General features: G+C 43.1%; 3 protein-coding genes across 3 annotated transcripts; 1 reads left to right on the top strand and 2 right to left on the bottom strand. All coding sequences in view use genetic code 11, as the record gives it.

Annotated features, from left to right (window-relative positions):
- Window positions 1-7,014: 7,014 nt before the first annotated feature.
- On the bottom strand, window positions 7,015-8,186 carry EGR_06041 (hypothetical protein; the record flags this gene model as incomplete). The annotated part of the gene is made up of 2 exons (XM_024495290.1): window positions 7,015-7,190; window positions 8,051-8,186. The coding sequence occupies 2 exons, from the start codon at window positions 8,184-8,186 to the stop codon at window positions 7,015-7,017; spliced, it is 312 nt and encodes a 103-aa protein (XP_024350245.1).
- Window positions 8,187-9,236: 1,050 nt separating this feature from the next.
- On the bottom strand, window positions 9,237-13,667 carry EGR_06040 (AP-2 complex subunit beta; the record flags this gene model as incomplete). Its single annotated transcript, XM_024495289.1, has 11 exons — window positions 9,237-9,311; window positions 9,460-9,632; window positions 9,887-10,058; window positions 10,687-11,126; window positions 11,203-11,743; window positions 11,821-12,075; window positions 12,116-12,752; window positions 12,833-13,209; window positions 13,242-13,377; window positions 13,407-13,583; window positions 13,621-13,667. The coding sequence occupies 11 exons, from the start codon at window positions 13,665-13,667 to the stop codon at window positions 9,237-9,239; spliced, it is 3,030 nt and encodes a 1,009-aa protein (XP_024350244.1).
- Window positions 13,668-14,963: 1,296 nt separating this feature from the next.
- Window positions 14,964-24,115, top strand: EGR_06039 (cAMP-dependent protein kinase catalytic subunit; the record flags this gene model as incomplete). The annotated part of the gene is made up of 20 exons (XM_024495288.1): window positions 14,964-15,020; window positions 15,355-15,467; window positions 15,514-15,856; window positions 15,891-16,013; window positions 16,064-16,240; window positions 16,312-16,368; window positions 16,951-17,322; window positions 17,393-17,479; window positions 17,657-17,893; window positions 17,978-18,086; window positions 19,379-19,575; window positions 19,651-19,749; window positions 19,797-19,854; window positions 19,935-20,233; window positions 20,359-20,580; window positions 20,655-20,764; window positions 20,898-20,991; window positions 21,217-21,315; window positions 21,404-21,469; window positions 23,030-24,115. The coding sequence occupies 20 exons, from the start codon at window positions 14,964-14,966 to the stop codon at window positions 24,113-24,115; spliced, it is 4,005 nt and encodes a 1,334-aa protein (XP_024350243.1).

Here is a 24,115-nt window from a genome sequence, read left to right as displayed (position 1 = left end):
GGAGCTCCAAGAATGAAAACTACGCCAAGTACTCCTGTTCCAAGGTGAACGCCTGTGAGGTAAACAAGGACACTCGGACCCACTGCCAAAGATGTCGATTCTACAAGTGCCTTCGAATTGGCATGGTTCTCCCCGGTGAGGCGAAAATCTTACTCTCAAGTGCAACTTCCATAATTAGTATTTATCTAACTGTGACGAGCTCTCACAAATTCAGGCCGGAATGATAGTTGGGATCGGGATAATTTTGGGTTCCTCGTGATCAACTTGAGCGTCACTATTAGCTTGAAGATCGGTGCAACATGATCGGATACACTGTGTATCTTAAAATTAAAGCTGGCTTTAGTAGGTAAGGGGAAAAAGCAAGACCCTTTTAGAAGGGCAAATAACCAGAAAGGTGGGGGTGACTTGGTGTTCCGCAGGCGGAAGGCGCTCCTGGAATAATAACAACAAGAGAGCGTCCAGAAAGCGGTGCAGAAAGTGGTGACTCAACACTGAGTCACTTTCCTCAATTCGCTAAGCTATCAAGCCTCAAGCGTTGCAATTCACATTCCATCTGCCAAAGCATGCATTTCGGATCTGGGTGACTGCGTCCTCTCCCTTCACGTATAACTGCGCGGTTCGCGCATGGCAGAGGAAGGGGGAACAAAATTGCCACAGAATGTTACCCGTTTGCCCGAAGGTCTAAATGATCTGCTACCATGTTTTATAGATTTCGTTAAAGTAGACAAATAACGTGGTGTAGAAATTACATCACATAAGGGAAGCAACGTCGCTTGTATTGCTTCATGACTAGGACAAATAAGATGGATTTTGGAGTTTACGCTGAAGGTAAGTAAATCGACTTCGCCAAAAATATTTTTTAAATAGCAATTGAGCTGCCATCTCAACTTAGAATGGGTGAAAGGAATATCTTGTTGGAATTTCACTTTTACCTTTGGGGAATGAAGTAAAACTGAGGCGGTCAAAGCGAATGGTCCAGTGACAATTTATGCTAGGAGTGCCTACTACTAATGCAAGCTAATGGTGTTGAAAGTGATAGCGTGTGGTCGATGAGATGGGTCTGATAATATCCCGGATATTAATCCTTATTAATAGAACACTACTATTCATTTGGTACAGGTAAAAGGGGAAGTCCTGGATGTGCCTACCTCACAGGTGAATGACTGATCTTATGGCTCTCTAAAAGCAAAGCCATTATACATTTCACAAAATATAAAAAAGGTAGAGAGGAAAAAATAATTCATTGGAGTCCGGCCGTTCTAATCAGGGCAGTTGAGTTTGATGGATTGGGAATTACTGCTGGTGGAAATAATTAGTGACTCCAACCCAGGGATAAAGTTTCAAGTCAGAAGAGTGAAGAGTACTGCCAATGGAATTCCACTTTTATTTCTGTATAATGAAGCTACGGAATGCAAAACAAGTACTCGAACAGTATGCCATTTTGCGATGCAGTTGAGAAATCGGAGATGGAATGGGTATCAGGTGAAACCCATCTGTTCAATCATATTTAATTTGACAACTAATAATTGATATAACGCTCAATAAATTACATGGGGTCTACAACTTGTTACAAATCGAGACCTTCTTACTGATTACCTATTAGTGCAAGGACAACGACTGCAGTCCGCCAAAGTATAAAGAAATTCGCTACCTGAAAAAAATACGACATCTCCTCTCGCCTTTACTTGAGTATGCGGAATTCCTTGTAACAGCATCAGCAGCAGTAAAAACACATGCATATTTTGTTTCCCACTTTTGCCTTACGTGCAGGAGTACACTGGTATTCCGCTTTTGTCATGCATAAGCGCGAGCGTACATCACAGTGTCTTCCGGGACAAGTGGTTATATGTAAGGGTCAGCCTGGGAAACTGGGGGGGGGGCCGGGAAGGGACAATCAGTGCGTGAACGCGTGCACAGCGAAGAGAACACCGAGCAGGTGAGTGGACGTGCGTTCTCACGCTTTGGTGGGTGGCCCCCATGTAAGGACTCAGACCAGCGCGCGCAAACGCGCGTACAGTGTTCTGAAGGTCGTGTCCTGACTGCTCCAGTTAATCTGAGCGGTCGTTTATCACTCACGTACCCATCTTTGGCCCCACAGTTACAATGAGCTCTCAGGCTTTAACGGTCTACAAGAAAGTTTCTCAACCATCAAGACGTCTGGTAGCTCACGAACACGGCAGAAAGATGAATTTTGTTGGCACATTCTCCTTGAGTAACGACAACGTTTCAGTGATAGACTTTATCAACACCTTTTTGGATAGACTTCCTGTCTTTTAATATAAATATCTTTATTGGTCTGCTATTTATTCTTATAATATTAGGGCGAAGATTTGTAAGTAAATTAAAATAAACGAAAGCATCGATTTTGCAAAAAAATCCTTATTAACAAAGTCCTTTTCCAATTTTTGTCGTTTTTTAAATTTAATGCATTAATTCTTATTTTGAGGGTAAGTAATTGAAGTTCTCTAAACTCTGGTTAAGTGTAAGGCACTTGCCGATTTCAATAACTCACGATGATCTCTACCTGTCGCACAAGAGCCCAATTTTTCATAAGCTAAGCCCATGCACAGTTAATTGTTTCAGCAGCTCTGTCTTTTTTTCCAATTAGAAAGAGCTTATGAAACTGGAGGAACAAGTATGATTGTCGCTTGTGTGTTTCCCACCCAGAAATGCAAAGAAATTGCTGTGACTCACACACACACGTACACACGAATATCAGACACCATTAAATCATGTTTCGCATCCTAAAAAATTTGGTGAATTCGACTTTCCTTTTCCTACAACTAATTGTAGGGGCTGCAGTGTGTCCGGCCAATGACATCTCGATCATCCCTTGCCGCGTTTGTGGCGCGCAGTCGTCCGGATTCCATTTCGGTGCCATCACCTGCGAAGGCTGTAAGGTGCGCATTTATTGGGGAGTGAATGCTTACACAGACCTAACAGATTAAATGTTGCCTAACCATAAATATCTCTACTCTTAGGGCTTTTTCAGAAGGACGATAAGTGAGAGGGATAATCAGCGGTATACCTGCCGCAACGGAGGTACGTGCCTCATCACCTTAGCCACCCGCAACAACTGCAAGAGTTGCCGCTATCGCAAGTGCCTCTCTGTTGGCATGTCAAAAGATGGTAAGAAGACAGGCTACCTCCAGCTTAATCTACTCGTTACTTCATTATCTGGGCCGCACAGGAAATTTTTTTAGTTTGGTAGATTCCTATGGATAAAAAGGAATTTGACAACAGGTTTGTAGACCGTCTTTATTTGACTGAATTTACATGATTAAATAAAAATACATAATTATATCCTTGATCCTGTAATGTGCTACTTTTAATGCTGTCCCTGATACTCTCAAATTTCGTGCTTTTTATTGGCTTGAGGTAGTTTTGGTCATGGTCGTTTGAATCATCCAAATACATTAATGTTGATAATACCATACGTTTACCTGTTGTTTTCTGTCCAAAGATACATTTACGGACTATAACTTAATAAGAACGTTAACCTGCAAGTAAAACCGTATTTATTTCGGGTAAAATTATTACATTATTTATTGATTGATATTGTCAAGATTCTCAGTTTTTTTAGGAAACGAATAAAATCTTAGCATTCCTAGCTTATCACTCAAAACTTTCTAAGATTTGTCTACGCCCCTAGGTGGCTTAAGATTGAAGTAAAGTAACATCTGAGGTTAGTTCTATTTGCGTAGCACGTCAGCTTTTCATATTTGCCGCTAATCTACTATGCTATCTCGATTAAAGCGGCCTTACGGTCTTGTTGATAAAGCAGGATACTTTTAAAACTATAGGCAGTCGAATTGGGAGACAACCGAATGCGGTGAAACACATGTGTGCCATAGAAATCGAAAGAATCAAATCAAAGCTCAGTTCTTCCACTACTCAAACACCTCCACCCTCTTCTGGGTTGTCGAACCCTTCAAACACGACGGTCTATTTCGAGCACCAACAGCAACAACAACGCCAGCACCACCATCACCAACAACAGCAGCAACAGACACTGCAGCAGACAGGCAGTTCCCTATACCATCCGACGAAGGTGGAAGAAAGTGGAGCCACACAAGACCTCCTTTTTCCTCCCTGGACTCCTGCGAACTACCCTTCCTACTATGAGACGACTGGTCACGTCGGTCTACCTGAAATCACTGCCATTTCCCCCTCCAACAAGACCGACGCGAGCCTGGAACAGCAGCGCTTCGCCAAGCTGGCGGAGTTAGCAGGTGAGAGTGAGATGCCGCAGTATGCGAGTGCTGCGGGAGTAGCTGCAGCGATAGACACTTACGGGAGTCGCTATAGTGGGGTGACACCGAGGATTCGGGCTGGGTCCGACGCAAGTTCGTTGCGAGGTCCGCGGCATAACCCCGTCGGTGCTTCTGCCAGCCCTGATGACCCTATTCTCCCCACCATGCAGACTACTGCGATGCAGCAACAGCAACATCAGCAGGGTTCAGGAACGACTGCTTCAGCAACTGCGACTCTGCCCACGAACACTTCACATTTATACAACTCTTCCGCCTCTGCGGTTACCATGAGCAGCTACGAAAAGGCGGCCGTATGTTTGGTCATTGTCAAATGAATATTGCTGCATGACTGTTCCAAAAAAAATATTCCATTAGTTTTTACCTTCCATGCATGGATCCATTATTAGATGCAAGATGTCGGTTGTGATTCATAAATTTAGATCACTTCACAGAATCACAAAGACTCAACACTATGATAAGCTGAAAAAGGGAGGGGTAAATAGTAAATAAGTAGAAGTATATGTGAAGTAACATTTTATAATTAATCAATTCATACAAAAACTTGATCTCAGTGAAAAACAGACAAGAGGCTGATCAAATTCACCAACCTAGCTTCCAGCCTTTTTCAAATGTTTGCTTTTAAAGTAACCCAACAAGCCGTTTTGCTCAAAAAAAACAACGAACGTAAACTCTAATTTTTTATTTTAAGATACTGCGAGGGTGTTGTATTTATATACGCAATTATCTTTAGTAAAATGCATGGTTGTAAATGATATTTTAAATCATATTTATTTGGTTATAGTGAATCAAAAATACAAACGATACTTTTTATCAATTGAGTATGCGTACGGTACACTGAGCATAATTCCAGCGAATTCTATACGTATATATACGGTTTCATTGCAGCTATCGAGTCTCATACGACTGGCCAAGCAAGTTCAGTCAGCAAACAGCAGTAGCAGCAACAGTAGCAGCGGTAGTGGAAGCAACGAGACGATCTCAGCGGGGAGACCGACGCAGGTCCAGACGGCTGGTCATGTAGGTGAACACTTTCCACCGATCGATGGTTTGCAGCAGCCATCGCCACTGCGACACATGCGGATCAGCAGCCTTCAGCCTATGGAGGCGAAAAAAGAGAACGAGAGTGCAAATGGGACTTCCGCTGCGAGAAAGGCAGTGGCAGCGACGGCGGTGGGGCAAACAGAGGTGGTGATGAGCGATTTAGTAGCAATGGCGAGAGGAGGGGGCAGTTCACCTGAGGATGAGGCGGGTAAACTGGCAAATCGGTCTCGAGGCCACTTGTCCGTAGACGCTCTGATGGTGGGAAAGGTTGACGAGCCAGGTGTCTCTTCAATAGCTCAGTCATTTGCCCTGGGTGAAGGTAAGTGCTCAGTTAGATGGAGGCAATATTTCTTCGAAATGGCACATTAATCGCTTTTCCCTTTTATCATAATCGACCCGGTAGAGAAGTGCGTATTTCTTTATCTCATGTTAGATTAAATTACTTAACGAGTTCAGGCTACCCTAACCCCTAAAAATTCAATTTACCAAGTTAATTAACTGAAAATAAAAATTTGGTAAAAATTTGAGGGTAAGAGTACTGAAGTTCGAATTGTTCGCTCTCTCAGTTTAAGAGGAATGAACAACCTTACCAAACTGAACCATACGTCAAATGTTTACTTTATTCAGATCGATTTACAACGGATGACTACCTGCCAATAAACAGTCTTTACTCCAATCAAAAGTCGTTTGAACCTGACACCAGGAGTCACAATGGGGCACCAATGGGAAAGGGTATGCCTCCGCAGACGTCAGTATCCTTCACCTCGGAGATGTCTCTTGAAGCATTCGCCGATTATGTATCTGAAGCGGCCGTCCACTTAGATAACTGTCGGCAGCGGGTATGTGCATTAAAAGTTGCAATTAAGTTGTGCGATGGATCCGACCGGTTCTTATGGCTGAAAATTAATACTAAGAGCAAAACTGAGACGATTTAATAATGCTTTACTGAAAATAATTTAGTAAAATGGTATACGTGCAGGTGACGGGAAATTTTTTGCTCGAATCGGAGTTGACATCGACGACGATGTGGGCGCACATGATGGTGCAGTTTGAGGCACACGCACACCAGATTATTCGCTTTGCACGCGCTATCCCTGGGTTCTGCGACCTGCCCCGGGCAGACACAAAGTTCCTCTTGCAAGCCTCCATGTACCCCATTGTGTTGGTGCAGCTATCGCGCGAGGCCCTGCCAGGCGGCGACTTCAACTTTTACAACTTTTCACCCCATGAGAGACGCCATCTGCTCGCAGAGTTCCCCCAAATCAACCCCATGGTAGACCACTTTTACGAACTCACCGGCTTCCTGGGACCCCTAAGTCTAGACAATACGGAGGCCGCTCTTCTCTGCAGTATCATCTTCCTTCGCGGATGTAAGTGTTTCTCTACCAATGTATTCTTTTCAACTTAGCTTTACAGATTCCCGAAATCGAAAAGAACAAAACTTAGCCAAACTTTGACATAAGGTGTAAAAGTTCATTTTACGAGAGGAAGGTTAAAATATTTTTTGGTTGTTGGGTTATCTATGGAAATTTTGAAGGGAATACGAGTGCAAAAGCAGTTTTGTTATAGCCATACAAACGGCATGTGAGATAAACAGTGAAAGACTGTAAGTTCCAGCATACTTCGCTGTTCTATTGAAAAAAATAGCATTCCATATACGGTCTATGAGCGATTCCTTAGAATTTACTAAGTGCATAAATCAAGATACTTCACTCGGCTTGACCAAGAGTCCATCAAATTCATAAGTTGAATTTCTAATGGGCTTCGCATCATGAGCTGCGCCCTCCAATAAGTTAAATGATAATTTGTTTAGAGGTGGGTTAGCTTGAGACTTATTCAATACATTGATACTTCCGTCTCGAATGATGTTAGACCCTATTTTACTTTTGATTATTTATGCTTTTCTTGCAGCCAACCAGAAATTACTTGAGGCAGAAAAGATTTACGAAATTTACAATCATGCCGCCTCCGCCCTTCAGCAATACATCACAGGTACGAAACGTATCTGCCGAGATTCCATTTTTCAGTATCGTTACATATTTTGTTTGCATTGAACTAAGTTCCAAGCACATGCGTAGATAATGATAAATTACACAAATGTTTTGTTAAAACTGCGAGCATACCGAAGAATGAAACAGATTTCTCGCATTTTGAATAACTGGATTACTGAATCAGCCCACTGTTAGTTAAAATAAGTAAAGTGGAATGCATGAAACATATGAGCATACGACACGATTGCTTAGTCAATTTAGGATAAGTCTAAAGTGTTCAGGTAGAGCTTAATAGATAGTAGTTGTAGATAGAATTTGGAGTTTTAAAACATAAAATGCGGACAGGGGTGATAGATTCGACGTGTAAGCTTAAAGTTTGAGTGTTTGCACTGACGAACGCTTTATTTCCCCCGATTTAGTGCGGTACTCGAGCGATGAAAGGTTCACACAACTAATAAAGCTCCTTCCGAGCCTCTCAAGTATGAATGAGGCTCATCGTGCAGCTGTGCGGGATCTGCGGCAATCCCGTCCCGAACTTCACTTTCCCGATCTCTTTGTACAAATGTTTCAATTGGAGGATAACAGCCAATTCGGAGGCCTCACGCAGTCACTCCCCGCAGGCGACAGGGGATTGGTTAATTCGAGCGAGTGAGGCAAGCACCGTAACGTCTCCCGAGTAGCATTTTCTCTTTTGACTCACCTCTGTGTCCGCGTTTTCATCGTTTTAATCTCTGCTGTGCACACATACTACATGTATATAATGCGTCAATGCTTGTAATCTGTGCATGTAATGCGCACTTGTCACAAATATTTTTTCATGAAGTGTTTTTACAAATAATAGTATCATTGCATTTAATCTGTAGGTGTTTGAAGGCTTCATTTATTACATGTGCTGCATTGAGCTGACACAAAAGGGGCATAGTCTGCTTCGTCATGGCGGACAATGGTGTGCGAAGTAGTAGTGGGTATATTTATAAGTGAGACAAATGCATAACATTGCACCATCACCAATCTGAGGTGCGAAATAGAGATAACCATGGTTGGGGGCAAAGTATGCAATGCTTACTCACTGATTCACGGCACATTAGTGAAAAAAACAGGTCTTATATTTCGCGTTTTGAATTTAACCTTCTGCAGACTTCAATTGGGCTCTTCAAAAATGCGCTTTCTCCAAGACTCATATACAAATTATATGATATCCAGATTTGACATTGTTTCCCAGGCTAGGACACCGTTTTGATATTTATTAAAGCGGCCATTGTGACCTCTCAAGGGCCTAGCCAAAAGCCCAATTCTGGTGAAACCGAACAAATTGGTATACATTTAAAATCAGGACCTTATTCCTTATCCTCCCACACTGCTTAATGCACCGTTTATCCTGAGCTAAGAAGTTAACGTAGTTGACTTTACTAGCTGCCAACTCCTACTTAATATTCATGGGTAGCAGCAGCATGACCCCACTCAAGCTGATTTAAGATCAGAATAAACTGATTCCATGTAAGGACAGATTCGGTTTTGCTACTCACAAGTACGGAGTAAAATTATATGTAACCGTTGAGCACAGTCGCTTCTAATGCAAAACGGCTTACAAGGCTTGGGGGGCAATAGTTTTACATTGTTTCGTGTACTAAAAACTGACGAGCCAATTATTACCCTATTTCGTAATATCCAAAAAGCGTTTGTTCTAAATGACACTTTATGCGGAATTATTATTATTTTAAATGGTCCACAACAGCTGAACACATAAACAATAGAAAGCACCACAGAGGATAAAGGAAGAGTGGGGAGGCATAGGATGATGGGGGGGTTGACAACAATAAGATGGGATGGTAAACGCAGTAGTTGGTCATTGTAAGGGCGCAATAAGCCTGGAAATCACAGCTACGAATGAGTGTTATTCGTGGTGGTGAGTTTATGCAAATCGTGGTAGTTAATTGGAGAGAATTCCGTGGAATGCCTCCCTCACATAGGGGTGCACATCCATTTCCCGCGATTTCAGAGACAACTAGAAAGCAAAGAAAACAATGGGATAGGGGTAAGAAAAAGGTCGCATGATCAAAGTTCGAAGGCATCAGCTCAATAAAATGCCAAAATGTGATTATTTTAACAAATATGAGGTTATATCACTGAGAAAGGAAGACAGGAGCACTCACTGTGTAGGACGGATTGCCAGGTTGAATTTTCAGTTCTGCCAAAACCCAGATTCCGTTGCACAGCTTGATCGACTGGTAGAGCATATCCTGCCCATCGACGTTGCGCTTGGCAATGGTGAAGACATTATTGTTGCGCAATTTCTGTGAACAGGCATCTACAACACTAGGAATAACTGCACCGCAAGACAGAAAATAGAGATTCAAGAGCAAAAAATGATAAAAGAGAAAGATTTATATACCTAAAGAGAGATACAAATCTCTTAGCTGTTTTTGAAAAAGCTAGCTTAAAAATAATTAAAACTGGACACGAAGCAAATTTATAGCGCGTTGTCACAGGGTGCCTTTCATTAATCGAACCGGACAAGGGTTGGGCCGATTAGGGCACGACCGAAGGACTACGCTTTTGTAAGAAGCTGTGGTAACACACCCGCATCCAGAGAGAGGGGAGTGAGAACGAATTGCTGCTCGTTTTCAGCGGGAATGTCCTTCCAAGTGGCGAGGAAAACCATCTTCTCCATCTCTCCCGCCGCTGTGAAGAGCACGTGGATGGGCACGAGGCAGGCGAAGTAGAAGACGTCCACATTGTTCTTCACTGCCACCTTTAAGGCAACAAAAAGCGGCGGTCATCAGCGAGTCAAACTACAAATAAAAAGGCGAGCTCCATCTCCCTCGGCAAGATAAGCATGAAATGTCTTAATGACGGCCATGTACTTAAAAGGTAAAGGTGAAATGCACGCAAAACCTAGAAGGGCGCGTTCTAAAAAAGGCATTATTCGGCTTATTAGGCACATACCTCTAACTCAAACAGGTATAATACTTAGGAGATCCAGCCTATTGGAAAATGTCATCAGCATTCAAACTAGTGCCCTGTGCAGCTTTTATTTGTATGAAACACCAAAAAACATTTGATAAACCCAGGTATCTCGATAAACGACCAAAACTCATGATTGAATCGGTAAAAACAGGGGTAAACTGAAGGGTTGAATTATTTAAAGAAACCAATTATATCAAAAGCAAGACCTATTTGCTTTCAAAAGAGCTGCTATTGCAAAAAACTATTGAAATACTATTCTGATAATGAAAACTGCAAATTATTGCTGTCATTACTGCTACTAAATAAAAAAAGAATTTAATTGGACTGCAGATTGATGCGCAAAAATACCACTGTACTGTGCCAAAAGTGAACATAAAGGTTTGGGAAAAAATTGAAAAAATTGGCACACCCACCTGCAAGTTCATAAGTGGATCCACCTTCACAACCTGATTGCCGAATCCTAAAGGTAGTATCACTTTAGCCGACTGCTTGGGTTGCAGAGGGCTGGGCACATTGAGAGATTGAGCGGGAGCCAGTCCGAAACTGTTCTTATTGAACTGGATCGCGAATCCGGTCATAGGAGAAAGCGCGTTATTCGTGAAGGTGAGTTCCATCTGAGGTTGATTGGTGGAGGGGCTCACACTGAATGTACCTGCAATCTCAAGACCCTTGCCCCGCGAGGACTCCAACCATGTGGTAGGCGGTGGAACGTAGGCAGAAGAGGCGGCAGGAGTCATCACAATGGAGGCAAGATCGTGGCTAGCGGGAACGGTGAAAGTTGAGGATACCCCACTACCTGCACTCATCCCTCTAAAAATATCCGCCAGCGCATCAGCGGTGGACTCAGACGCACCTTTGTAAATTATGAAAAGGCTTAATTAAATTCAAGAACACAGATAGCAGACCCAAGTAAGGGGCTTCCTACTTACCCGTTGGTGCCGCAGCGGAAGTTTTCGGAGGGACACCAGGAAGGAGGTCGTCAAGACCGTCACCAAGGAGATCCGGTGCTTCCACGTCGATCCCAGGGATAGGAGTACCTGTGTAGCCAACTGGTGGTGCCATCGATGTGTTCGGCACAGCATCGATATCCAAGAGATCTCCTATCAATGTCTCTTGGGTAGGAATGACCGTAGTAGTAGGTTGCTGCAGTCCGCCAGCCTCACCGGCTTTACTAGCAGCTGCTGAAGTGGCAAAGAGGTGCTTTCTCGAGATATGCTTGCCCTCTACAAATGCGCTCGGGGGCTGATGGTAGACGCTGGCTAAACTGCCAAGGTTGCAAATCAATTCATCTAATAGGGAGGGTTCAAGCAAGTCAGTCTCCTCAGAGATCAACGGCTTCTCCGCAAGAACGACCTCCTTCGCTGCAGTGGGGTCAGTCGACAGAAGACGCCAATAAATATAGCCACGATCGCGCAAGTCAGGATTATCTGATTCCAAAGTGGCCAAACCCAGGACATTTTGAACAAGTTCCTACAAGGATTACAAACACGTACATTAGAAATTTAAGGCGATACAAAAGCCGACTGAGGAGACTTAGATCTACGTACCTGGGTGTCAGAGGGTCTCTTCAAAAACAGTTTTACAGTAGCTGTGAGAAGCTGGAGTTGAACTTGAGTGTTTTCATCATGAAACCCATCCAAAAAGGATTGCAGAAGCTCGTCAGCGTTGTCAATACGTTCTGCGTACTCGCCGATAATCCAAATCATTGAGGCTCGGGCTTCTGGTTCATCCAAAGTATCCAAATTTTCACAAAGATTAGCAATAATGCTCTCATACTTGTTGGGATACTTACGGAAAATATCCTAGTAAAGATGAAGCCGATAAAAAGCACAGGTGATTTACTTTTATGACGACAATAGCTTCTTGAACGACATAATTGACCTTGGTATTTATCAACTCAACTAATGTGCTGACGCAGCGTTCAGCAGACGCCTCAACCTTGATGGCACACCGTCCAATAGCGCGCACAGCCTTGCGCACAAAATCTACATCCACTTCCTTTGCATATTCCTTCAATTCAGCGAGAACGTGAGCGATGTTTGCCTGATTTGTTAGTCTGATCATGATATCGAGTTTTTCCAACTTCACGTAAATCGGGTCATTGTATTTTACGAAAAAGGCCTGGAAGACAAGGAATAAGATACGAAAGTATTGGATCACCTTGATTTCCTGTTTGAGAAGGTCCTTATTCTTTTGAGAGATAAGGTTTATGTTTCGCAGAGCTACGTACTGAATCTCGGGCTCAGCAGAGAGTAGAGTCACCAGAGGAGGTGCCAATTTTTTGGAGGTGGTCTGGGCTAAATCAGACACCGGATCAATGAAACTGAGGGTGCGAATGATCACCTTGACTGCAGACAGGACAACTGCTGCGTTGGCATGCTGTAGACGGGGCATGACTCGCTCAATAATACCACGAGCCTCCCGCTCATCTGAAGGAGTGTACTCCGTAATGGCGTCGAGAATAAAAACCTGACCCCATCTAGAAAGAAGAACCGTAGTTTACACGAGTGTAACTGCGAAAATGATCAGGGGCCACAGTCATTGACAATGAGAACTCACTCGTTACACTCATTCAATGCCGTCAGCAGCTTATTTACAATCTGCTGATCAATTTTCAAAAGGTTTATAGCCGCATCCGACTGCGTTGTCTCTAATATTTCAGAAATCGCAGCTACGGCATTCGTAACAACCATAGGATTGCTATCACTCAGAAGATTCTTTAGTAACTCGAGGAACCCATTGTCCTCAACCAGTGTTGGATCAATGTCATAGAGTTTTGCTACACAAATTGCAGCGGTTTTGCGAACGTATGGATCCTCATCCTTTAGACACTTTCGCAGTGGATCACAATAATATGCAGTGATTTTTTCAACGCGAATGCAACCCATTGTTCGTACCGCCAAAGCCCGAATTAATGGATTAGGGTCATCACAATCCTAAGAAATAGTTTCCTTACTACGCAACTCACCCTGACAAACGTGCTCACGGTCATTATCGAAGTATCTGGTTGAGTTTTGGCGTAATTCATAAGGTACAGGTAAACGAGTTTCTTCAGTTCCAGGTTGTCCGTTTGCATGCAATTCATCACATCGGGAAACAAGGCGCTGAAATAACTCAGAATGAAGCGAGATACCTAACATCCTTCCCAACGGTCATGCTAGCAATAACCTTTTTGACCGCTTCCTTCTTCTTTTCTTTCTTCTCACTTTGTAGTTCGGCTTTAAGTTCAAAAATTTCACCCTTTTTGGTGGTAGTAAAATATTTTGAATCAGTTGTCTTGGCCTGATTAGTAACTTTTTGGAACCATGGCCTAAAGAAATGGTATAACGTAACCTCAACAACAGTACTTCATGTTTCCGAAAGTATCTGTTACAGAAGCAGCAACGTTTTGCATCCTGAAGTATTACACCGTTCCAACAATATTGTATGAGCCGCAATGACGATAGTTGATTCAAACCTGGCCACAATCTGTATTGGAAAATAAAAAATAAAGACTGCAAAATGTAAACTTAGATTTTAAAATCTTACGGAAATAAGAAAACAATGTTGTAGTGAGGATTTTTCATCCAAAGAAACCCGCGAGGAAACCCGTCTAGAAGAAGTGCAGATACATAACCATATGAAAATATCAAAGCAGTCCAAGACATATGTAAATGTGGTCAATCTAGATGATTTGGGGCAACAGTAAAAAATACTTGCTTTTGAGAAACAGGGGAAGTTCACCTTAATGCCTTTTCTAGTTACTAGTGAATCGAAAGTCACAAGCCTAAAGTAAACTCCAAATTTAAAATTACCTATATTTAGATGGAAATCACCTTGTAAATTTAGGCGTACATCGCTGAAGTAGGAAATGTGTAATTAAACGCCCACTTAGTATAGTTCATAAAGCTTTATCTTAAATAAAAGCAAATTAAGCAGCGTTGGCAACAAACATTTTTTGTTTGCAACCTTGTAATAAATGATGGGGAAGTCCTAAAGTAAGTATCACGCTTTCTTGTAAAATTCCATGAATTTTGGGTATAATCGTCGACGTTCCTTTTTTATTATGGACAACGTTGAGACCTTTGCTTTCACGTATTGGTAACTTTTTGTGACCATTTTATTAAGTCTGTTACAAGTGATTATAGCAGCTTCACTAAAGGGCGCTTCATCTGATTCGACTCGCCGTGAACATTGTCACGTCATGGGGAGTAAGAGTACAGAACTCCTCCCAACAGTCCTAGAATATGTTAAGCGGTTAGAGATGAGGAACCCGAACTTCAATAAATTTATCGAGGACCTTGCAGTGATGTATTTTATTCATTTGTTCTTCATCCTCACCTAGTTCACTGGCTCCTTTACAGGCTTTAGAGTGCCTTTTAAGTGCCTACGTTAAGAATAACTTTGTAGGTCCTCCATCTGACCTTCCTCTGGACCTTTCCCAAATGGACGACTTGGCCTATAAGTATCTATCTATCGATGGTGAAACGCCATTTCCCCTAGTTCGTAATCTATCCCTGCTCTGGTTTTGTAAAGAATTTTCCGGGCATATGATTACGTCTTCCAAAATTATGGTACATTTCTTGTTAACTTATGGTTTAGGCCTTCTTTTATGCTGTGATTCATATGAAATCTACTTATCTATACCAAAATATATACGGTGAAACACGTTGTCCTTCAATCAAGGCAGATCTCGACGAACTTTTGAAACATGGTAGCTACTCTCACTTTCTCTGATATCATGTCAGTTGAGCTGAATGATCTCGCTGTTAGATGCGACCAGGATTGCCTTTCCTTTTGCCTTCTGGGCTGTTTCATGGCTGCCTTTTATTATGATTTCAACTTAGCGCATCGTTTTAAAGAGCTGTGTGAATGTCTTTTGGGCCTGAAAGTTCAGTTTTCAGGTATCATATATGTAGACCATAGATATGCGTTTTTTCTAGCCGAGCTCGGAACTAGGACCAAGGCTCAAGAGAACCCTTTGTCACAACTTATTTTAGTTGTTGAGAGAACTGACGCCGCAAATTCTTTTCAATCTCTATCAGATGGCTCAACCGCTCAACCCAAAGTTGGTTTCTTTTCACGTCCTGACTTGGATTTAGGTCTGTCCTCTTGAGGATGATAATTTATTGGATTTCATCAGATTCGTGGATGTTACAGCAGCTGCGGATCCGAAGCTTTCGGTCCCCGAACAGGCATTTGTTTTGTGTAGCGGGTGGGTTATCACACGTCTCCTTGTAACTCGTCTCATCGATTGGTAGGGAACTGCACCGTCGTTCACATCCACATGACGATTTGATCGACGAGCAGTCACTGACTTACGTAACAGCCGTCGTTCGTGCGGTTGCGGGGGCGGATAAAAATAAGGTAAAAGATGATGGGGCTTCAGAAAGTGTTCCGAAAAATGCAGTTTCGTGGCCCATACTCACTGAAGCGCTCTTCAAACGAGGCTCATACGAAAGGCGGTCGCTAGCCAGGACAGAAAGGGCTATTCGTCAGCTTGAAGAAATAGCAGCTCAGTTTTCTTCTCCAGCACCTGAGACAGAACAAAGAGGCATGCAACACTTTTTCTGGTCCCGAATGCCATCGCAGTGGCAGATAGAGGTGCGTGTATTTGAATTTACGACAACAAAATTAGCTGTCGCTCGCTCGTGTTCTCACCAAAATCGGCTCAACCAAAAGCGCGCTTGATATTTATCTCCGATGGCAACAGTGGGATGAAATTATTAACTCCTATACTTCACTCGGCAAGCGTGACTTGGTGAGTAGTAATTGCTTTTGCCAATGCTAATCATCGGACTCCACTCGTAGGCTGAAGAGGTGATTCGTGAGCGCATTGCTAGTGGATGTGCGACTCCGGAACTCTATTGTTGTCTTGGTGACGTGACTTCTGACATGGCACACTACAGGACCGCTTGGGAGCTGTCGAAACACAGATCAGCCAGAGCCGTTCGCAGTCTGGGATACTACGCTTTTAGGAAAGACAAGGTGTTTTGATTGCGAGTTTTTGGTCCATTTTCCCAAAAAAGATGCATTTTTCCTGTCATTTTATTTTGTAGAATGTGAAGAAGGCTGCTGAGTGCTTTGAGGCTTCCCTGGAGATAAACCGTTTTCAGGTATTTATTTTATACTGTGATCGTTTTTGCGTCGATCCACGCCTAATTTTCACCCCTAAACAAGGTCAACCTCTGGTTTACACTCGGTTGCTGTTATCTTCAACTACACGACTTTCCACAGGCTGAAAGAGCCTTCAGATATTGTGTCGCACTTGAACCTGATGTAAGTTCTAGATTTTAAGAGTCGTTTAACGTTTAAGTTATGCTCATTGTTTTTTTCCCAAAAAAATTGCTATTTATTCAGTATTCGCATTTCCCGAGCCGAAATGGGTAGGGGTCGGTAGTTTTCTGTCCTTACAAATAGTGCCAGAACACTCAGTTAATTCATTTTAATGGAGATTTATTTCATTCCAGAATTTCGAAGCCTGGAACAATTTGGCAAGCGCGGTGATCTTTAGTGGACGCAGGTGAGGTGTCTTTGTGATCGATATTCATTTTGCAAACCGTAGAAGGTACGCTGGTTGGGTTCTACTAGTAGTGAGAATAAAAATTGGTGACCGTTTTCTATCAAATTTCCACGAAATTAACGCACGTACGCGGTTAAAGACAGCTTTATCAGTTTTACTCGCCTATCTACTTTAGAGCACAGTCATTGGCCTTGCTGAAAGAGGCTACCAAATGGAACTTCGATTCATGGAGAATTTGGGAGAACATTTTGCTGGTCAGTGTTGTGTTCCATTTACCACCATCTTTCTCCTGGACGTCAGCGTAGAATATGTTCTTGAAAGAGAGGGCTCGCTGCCTCTGCTTCAGGTTGGTATGGATGAGGGCTCCTTTGGGGACGTGATCAGCGCCTACCATCGCCTGATTGACCTGCGCCAAAAGCACATCGACTCGCAGGTTCTGGGCATGCTCACAAAGGCGGTGTCTGAAAACCTACCGGACAGCAAGAACTGCGGCGCTGCTAGGTACCGCAAAGACCTCCTCACCCTCTTTGGTCGCGTCACGGCTACCGTGAGTTTGACTGGTCCTTTCCGTTCCCTACCAGTTTGTGGCTGTTACTTTTTACGCCTCTGTTTTCCAGAACCCCTCGGATGCGGACACCTGGCGATACTATGCGAATCTTATTCTTGATTCTAATGCTGAAGCGGGCCCTGTCCAATTCCAACGAGTGGGTTTTGCTCACTTGTCTTATTACATCTGTTGTCAAATAACGATTTGTTTCTAATGTTGTTGCATTCGTGGCAATTTGAGGCATTTGCCCTAACCGACTGTTGGTTTTTTCTGCACTAATTGATCGTTTTTTAAATATGATTCGCCGATTACTAGATTATATTCAACCTTACAGGCGGTTCAGTACATCCAACGGTCCTATCAATGCCGCCTCCGATCTGCGACTCCGGACTGGGAATTCAATAAGACTGCGCGAGAGGAGCTTCTGGCGGACCTGCAAGCCATGGCGAAGCTTCTCATTTCCACCGGCTGCGTGGACAACTTTACATCAGATCCAGAGATGAAGCTCTTCATTACTTCCGCTCTCTCCTCTCTTAGAATGAATATCAACGTGTACATCGCAAGACTTAAGGTCATTGTCCTTTCTAAAACAACTTGGTAGTTCGCATGACTCAAGGACCGATTTTGCCTCTTTACTTTTTCTACTCTATTTTAGTCGGCCATTAATAAGTGCGTGGGTAATGAGCCTCAGGAGGAACTTGCCGCAGTCACTAAAATGTTGTCGGATCTTAACGGCACCATTAATGCTGCTCTGAATGACTTAGGTGATGCAACATGATACTTTTCAATTTCGTGTACATTGCAAGGGAATTTAATAAAATGCTAGATTCTTTGATTCGGCTTTTGGAGTGGTGAATCGGCTTTTTTTAGTCTGTAGGAGGCCTCCTAGATTTTTTAATTTTTTACCAATTTTATATTTATGAACCTTGTTTACCTTCTCAGTACATACCCTTCCCCAGTTCTAATTGCAAATCCCAGTGTTGAATTTACTAGGAGACGGTCAGGGAGTATCCGATTTTATAAAACACCTTTCTTAAAATGCGCGGTGCAGTGATGCAGTAAGCTGATCAAAAATGCATCCATTCTTCCGTTTCTAAGTTGGTTCATACCTCTTCAAGTGATGGCTCCTCAGCATCGGATTTGTATGTGTATTTGGTTCTGTTGAATAAGCATCTTAGTGTGTGCTCTTTAGACTCGCATCTGCTTAGCGCTTCCTGGAATAATGTGCTTTACCGCTCTAACACGGAATATGAATATTTTGGTAGAGTGTAATTCAGACATTGATATGGTCCAGTCTGGACATTAAAAGCACTGAGGTAAATTTTCCTTTGCATAATCTTGGAAAATCTGTTCGGTCATGGATATCCAATCCTTATAATGATAACTGTTCTCAAAGTACCGCATCTAGGATAAAATGCTGAATGCCAGGATTTTAGTAGGTACCCATCAAAGACAACTTGAAACGACTATCCAACAGCTAATATGGAGCACATAGTGGGTTGATGGTGTTTAAAAATACTATCGTCGCGAGTGTAACCAGACCCAAACTTGATGTACTCTAGAATGAGGCACAACGGATTGGTGCTGTTGAAGATGTTGCTGTTTCCTCCTGACAGAATCATCTGTGGAAACTGGATGTTTGAGTCCTACCTCTTGCAGTTTACTTTTCGGAGGGCAAAAGGGTTGGTGAGGCCGTGGACACTGCGTCAAAAAATGTGAATGCGTCTGAGCGCTTGATTGGCAGTCTAAACTTAATTACCAATCAAATTAACTGCCCTGTATCGTTTCCGATCCAAAACACGCCTAAAAATTAGTCGAGATTTCCAACCATTGATGTACAAGCGCTGGATAGGGGTACCGTGGGATTGATTTATGGCTCATCTTTTGTTCACGAGGCTGACCATCAAAGGGCCGGCTTTTAGAGCTTATGGCTCTGTATTTTTTAGTGTATTTCGCCTAGAATTTCATAATCTACCTACCATGAGTATCGCTGAGATGTGTTAATTCCTATCTGCTGTTTATATCGAATTTAAGCACTCCGGTACAATTCTGTCAGTTGTGCAGTCGATTTTCCGGGCTGCGGCAGGGAATATCTGGAGTCCAAGTGGTGGTCGCCGTTTCTTTGCCTCCGTATTATCACCCTTCGTGCAGGGCACGAAGGGTGATTTCCACCAATTGGGCTGTGCCAAGTTCATTCAACGCATGCGCCAGAACCTGATTGAGCGAAATTCCGAGGCGAATTTAGACGAAATGGTAGGTGTCGAGTCTCCCCAACTTGCATCCCTTCGTGTGGAATTTGCTTTAATTCTTTTGCCTTCCACATTTTAGCTTTCACTTTATCAGCGCCTTCAAAACGGCGAAAAAGATCTCCAGTCTAGGATAGAGCATCTCTACCTTTCATTACCGAATTTTAGCCACCCAAGTACAGTGAGTACATCACTCTTCATTATAACTATGCACCTCTTCATTTGTAGCCCGTAGGAGATCCCAGCAAGTTTCGACTTCTCCATCTCCATGGTTCACCAAAACTTAGTGCGTACGCTTTTAAACTTCCTCATTTCTCCGCTTAGGCAGAACAAGTAATTGCACTATTGTTGTACCTTATTTTGAAGTATCACAACCGAAGAACGAGGTTGACTTACTGTCGAACGAAGTCGTTCCCCACAGATGCGGAAATCGAGCTCGTAGAACAGGACATGGAACGCTGAGGTCGTCGGGAGCGCTTGTGGCTGGTTGCGGTTCCCGCGCCTATGCTTTCTACGATAGCCTTGCCGTCCTTGAAGCCGCCTTGCTCCAACTCACCCTTAATCGGACCCGCGAAGCCGGATTCCAACTTATCGCGGTTCCTGACCTTCTCCTCTCTTCTGTCATCCAACGCTGCGGGTTTCCCACCACTGGTGATAGGAACCAGGTATCTGATTTGGCTTTTTTTGCTTATGAAACTTTTCATTTGAAAATTGGCTGCAATTCATGGTCTGGCTGTCTGTCCTTGGGCCGCTGAACGATACTCTAAGTTGTAGACACCTCTGTCTACAGATATTCAATATTGCCGAACGAAAGGGAAGTGGTGTTGGCAATGGAACCCTATTCTCTCTGTCGGGGACAGCAGAGATGGCACTGGCAGCATTCTGTGCGAACCGTGTGTTTGGTGAGGTGGGGACCGCCGAGGCGGAGTTCTTCTGTGCAGTCAGCCGCTGCTTCCGTCATGAGATTGCACCACAGGAGTCTCTCCTTTATCGGACGCATCAATTCACCAAAGTGTGTCTCTCGTCATTCTTTTGGATTGTATCATGCTGATGTTGTCCTTTCTAACAGCCCAGGTGTGTTTTTAGGTGGAAATATTTTGTGTGACCGAACCCTCTCCGGAAGTCGGGGACAAGGTCTTTGAAAGGATTGTTGAATTCCAAAAGAAACTCTATTCAGATCTCGAACTACACTTCCGGTTTGTTTGTGTTAGCCGTTAAAGATTGGTGCCTAGTTTTCAAGAGGGAATTTCTTTGGTATTATTAGTCCTAAAATAATTGTTCTTTGGATGTGAATTATCTGAATGAGATTATTTTTTAACTCTTCTCCAGTGTCCTGGAGATGCCCACAAGCGAGCTCGGTAACTCTGCTCATCGAAAAATTGACATCGAGGCGCTTATGCCCGGTGAAGGAATATTTGGGGAGGTAACGGTATTTGTGGCATGTCCTTAGTGCAGTCATGTTTAGACCTAGGAGCCTTTTACATTCAATAACTGTTGCCTCAGTTTTTAGGAATGCTGCCAGGTGAACTGTTTGATATCATTTTTTGGTGGTCTTTTATCTTACAATTCAGCGGAGTGTTTACCGATCAAGTGTTGTTCAGGCATGGGAATGAGGAAAAGTCACAAGTAGTGTATTTTGGTAGTTCAGATTTCGAGCACATCAAACTGCACTGATTATCAAGCTATTCGATTGAACATCCTTTGGAAGCAGGACTCTGCAGCGAAGCGTCATCCTTACGCTTACACGGTAGGTTCTTGTGTTGAGTTGTTTTTAACTCTTCTAGTTTTTCGTATGCAACTACGACCTGTTGTTTTTATTTTCTGATTTTCGTTAGTTAAATGGGACCGGCTGTGCTGTTACGCGAATTCTAAAGGCCCTTGTTGAAACACATCAGAACTCTGTAAGATATATTTTATAAATTGGGATGTTTTCACTCATTGGGTCAAATAACGACCAATTAACGGGTCAAATGACTTTCACACTTATATATATATATATATATATATATATATACAATGACTCTGCTTATGCCAATCACGCCTTCCATCTCCTGAGACCTGAAACATGCTCTGATTCTGCCACCGATCTAGAATGTGTTATATTATTACTAATTAGTACGTTTTAAAAAATTAATCCAAATCGCTTTTTCATTGCTACAGGACGGGAGCATTGATATACCCTGTGTTCTCTGGCCTTATATGAATGGGATCAGGAGAATGCAGATGGAGGAATCACCTCTGATAACTTTGTGACGTTTTGATAGTCATTTACACCCTTGCATTTTTATATATTACCGAAAATATCAGGAAATAATGCTGCATCGCCTGCTTTCGTAAATATTCTGTAGAATATTATTGAATTCAAGGTATTCTTAGTCGACGGCTAGTACATAGCTCAATCGATTTTGATTGTCGTACTTACTACTCGACGTAAGATCGAAACGCTCGTAAACTGTTGTTTAATGTGCGATGAAGTTAAACCACTGCAGTTTAGGTATCTCCAAGGCCATCTGAAGGAAGCCTTTTAAGAAGGAATTTTGATAATAAAGTAGCGTGAGTCAGATTGCCCATTTGCACCTTAAACTAGTCTCCTCTATGTATTCTCAGAGGAAGAATGCACTTGATTCTACCTCAATTGAGATCTGGTCATCTATTATCCTGAATTTGTACAAAGAAGATATCGCAAAACGTGATTGTAACTTTATGGGACACCGGTTGAAAGTTTGTTAGAATCTGACCCCGAAGTATCTAGGAAAATGTTTGCTTTCCATAAAGCACTATCCCTGAAATATAAAAAAGGGAGGAGGTCAGTAACATCACTGTCCCAGGTCATGTATAAACAGTGGGTGAATGGGAATTTTAGCTGGCATACAGTATCATGCAACTTACCATTTACTGCCTTAAGTTACTCACGGCAAAGTTTTTAGAGTTCTTGGTTTCATAAGATGTCGACTTGAATGGGGATTTTTATCGAATTAGTAGTTATTATCGTGTAAAATTGTGGTAGTTTGTACCAGCTAAATTTGATCAAAATTCGGATTGGAAGTCAAGATTTCCTTGTGCTTCTTGTTGACCCGAAGGTGGGTTTTTCGGTCCATTTTGTGAGAACTACCACCTCCATAGATCAGGGGCTTGTGAAAAAATGGCTTAAACTTCGAATTTATTACCGGCCTTGGAACAAATTGTTTTTGAGATATTGCAGGTGCATTTTACCTTACTTGCCAAGGTCGAGGAAACAAATCGTTTTTTAATGCTGCAAAGTATCACACAGCTCAATATTGTTCACTGTCCATCTATGAGTCTGGGTCTATTGTGGGTACCTGGTCGCACACACGCATACGATTAAGATGATTAGTTAATTGGGCAAAGGTCGATTGGTTACGTACGTCTCCCTCTCTCTATGTCAGTCTCATACTCTAGCACAGAGAGCGTAAGTGCTTGCTCTCGTTAACTCCGGCTAGGAGATGCGGTCAATCGGGAGCTCCGGTGCTTCTATTTGGGTGGATTTTTTGACTGCAGAGAGGAGGCGAATTGACGAATTGGTGGAGGTCAAGCGCGACAAGGCCAACCACCGCTTGCAGCCGCCAAAACTACCCGTGAGCAAGTGCTCTGACTTCTTCTTCTACCAGACGCTTGGACGTGGGGGCTTCGGTGAGGTACGCCTCCTTCGACACAAAACAGCACAGACCTGGCACGCCGCCAAGATACTGCTGAAGGCGTTTGTCATAAGCAAGGGTCACGTCACCCATGTCAACAACGAACGCGCTATCTTGGCTCTGTGCGACATGCCCTTTATTGTGCAGCTCAACTATGCTTTTCAGGATTTGAAACGACTCTATTTAGTGATGGAATTCGTGCCAGGTGGTGATCTCTTTTCAATGCTGCGACATTTGCATCGCTTCGATGAACGATTAGCCCGATTCTACGGGGCACAAGTGCTTTTGGCCTTGGAGTATCTCCACCACCTGCAAATCATTCACCGTGATATAAAGCCGGAGAATATAATGATTTCTCACAACGGCTATGTGAAGTTGGTTGACTTCGGTTTTGCAAAATTTGTGATCCATCGGACGTACACCTTTTGTGGGACACCAGAGTATCTAGCACCAGAGATTTTAAAGCATCGTGGATATGGTTTTTCTGTGGATTGGTGGGCTTTTGGGATCCTGCTCTACGAGATGGTTGTCGGTGCGTCGCCGTTTGTCAGTCGTGATGTTGCCAACACTTACGCCAAGATCCTCGATCCCCGATGCGATCCACTGGGGAATGTCATCGCGAGTGGGCTGGTACGCATAGGTGAATTGCTGCGTCACCTATTGCGACAGTTGCTGCAGCGCGAGGTGTCCCGACGATACGGATCGTTGGCGAGGGAGGGCCCGCGGGAGATTCGAAACCATCCGTGGTTCGTCAGCATAGACTGGGATGGTCTCTTCGAGCAAAAGCTCTCCCCACCTTACGACTACGCGATGACGCCCAGACCTTCAGTACAGGAAAATGCAGATCAGAAGGCCTCAGAAAATAATTTCACAATATTTGAAGAATTCTGA

Source organism: Echinococcus granulosus (genome assembly GCF_000524195.1).
Source record: "Echinococcus granulosus chromosome Unknown EG_S00050, whole genome shotgun sequence".
Classification (NCBI taxonomy): domain Eukaryota; kingdom Metazoa; phylum Platyhelminthes; class Cestoda; order Cyclophyllidea; family Taeniidae; genus Echinococcus; species Echinococcus granulosus.
This window is presented reverse-complemented; position numbering and strand designations above follow the sequence as displayed.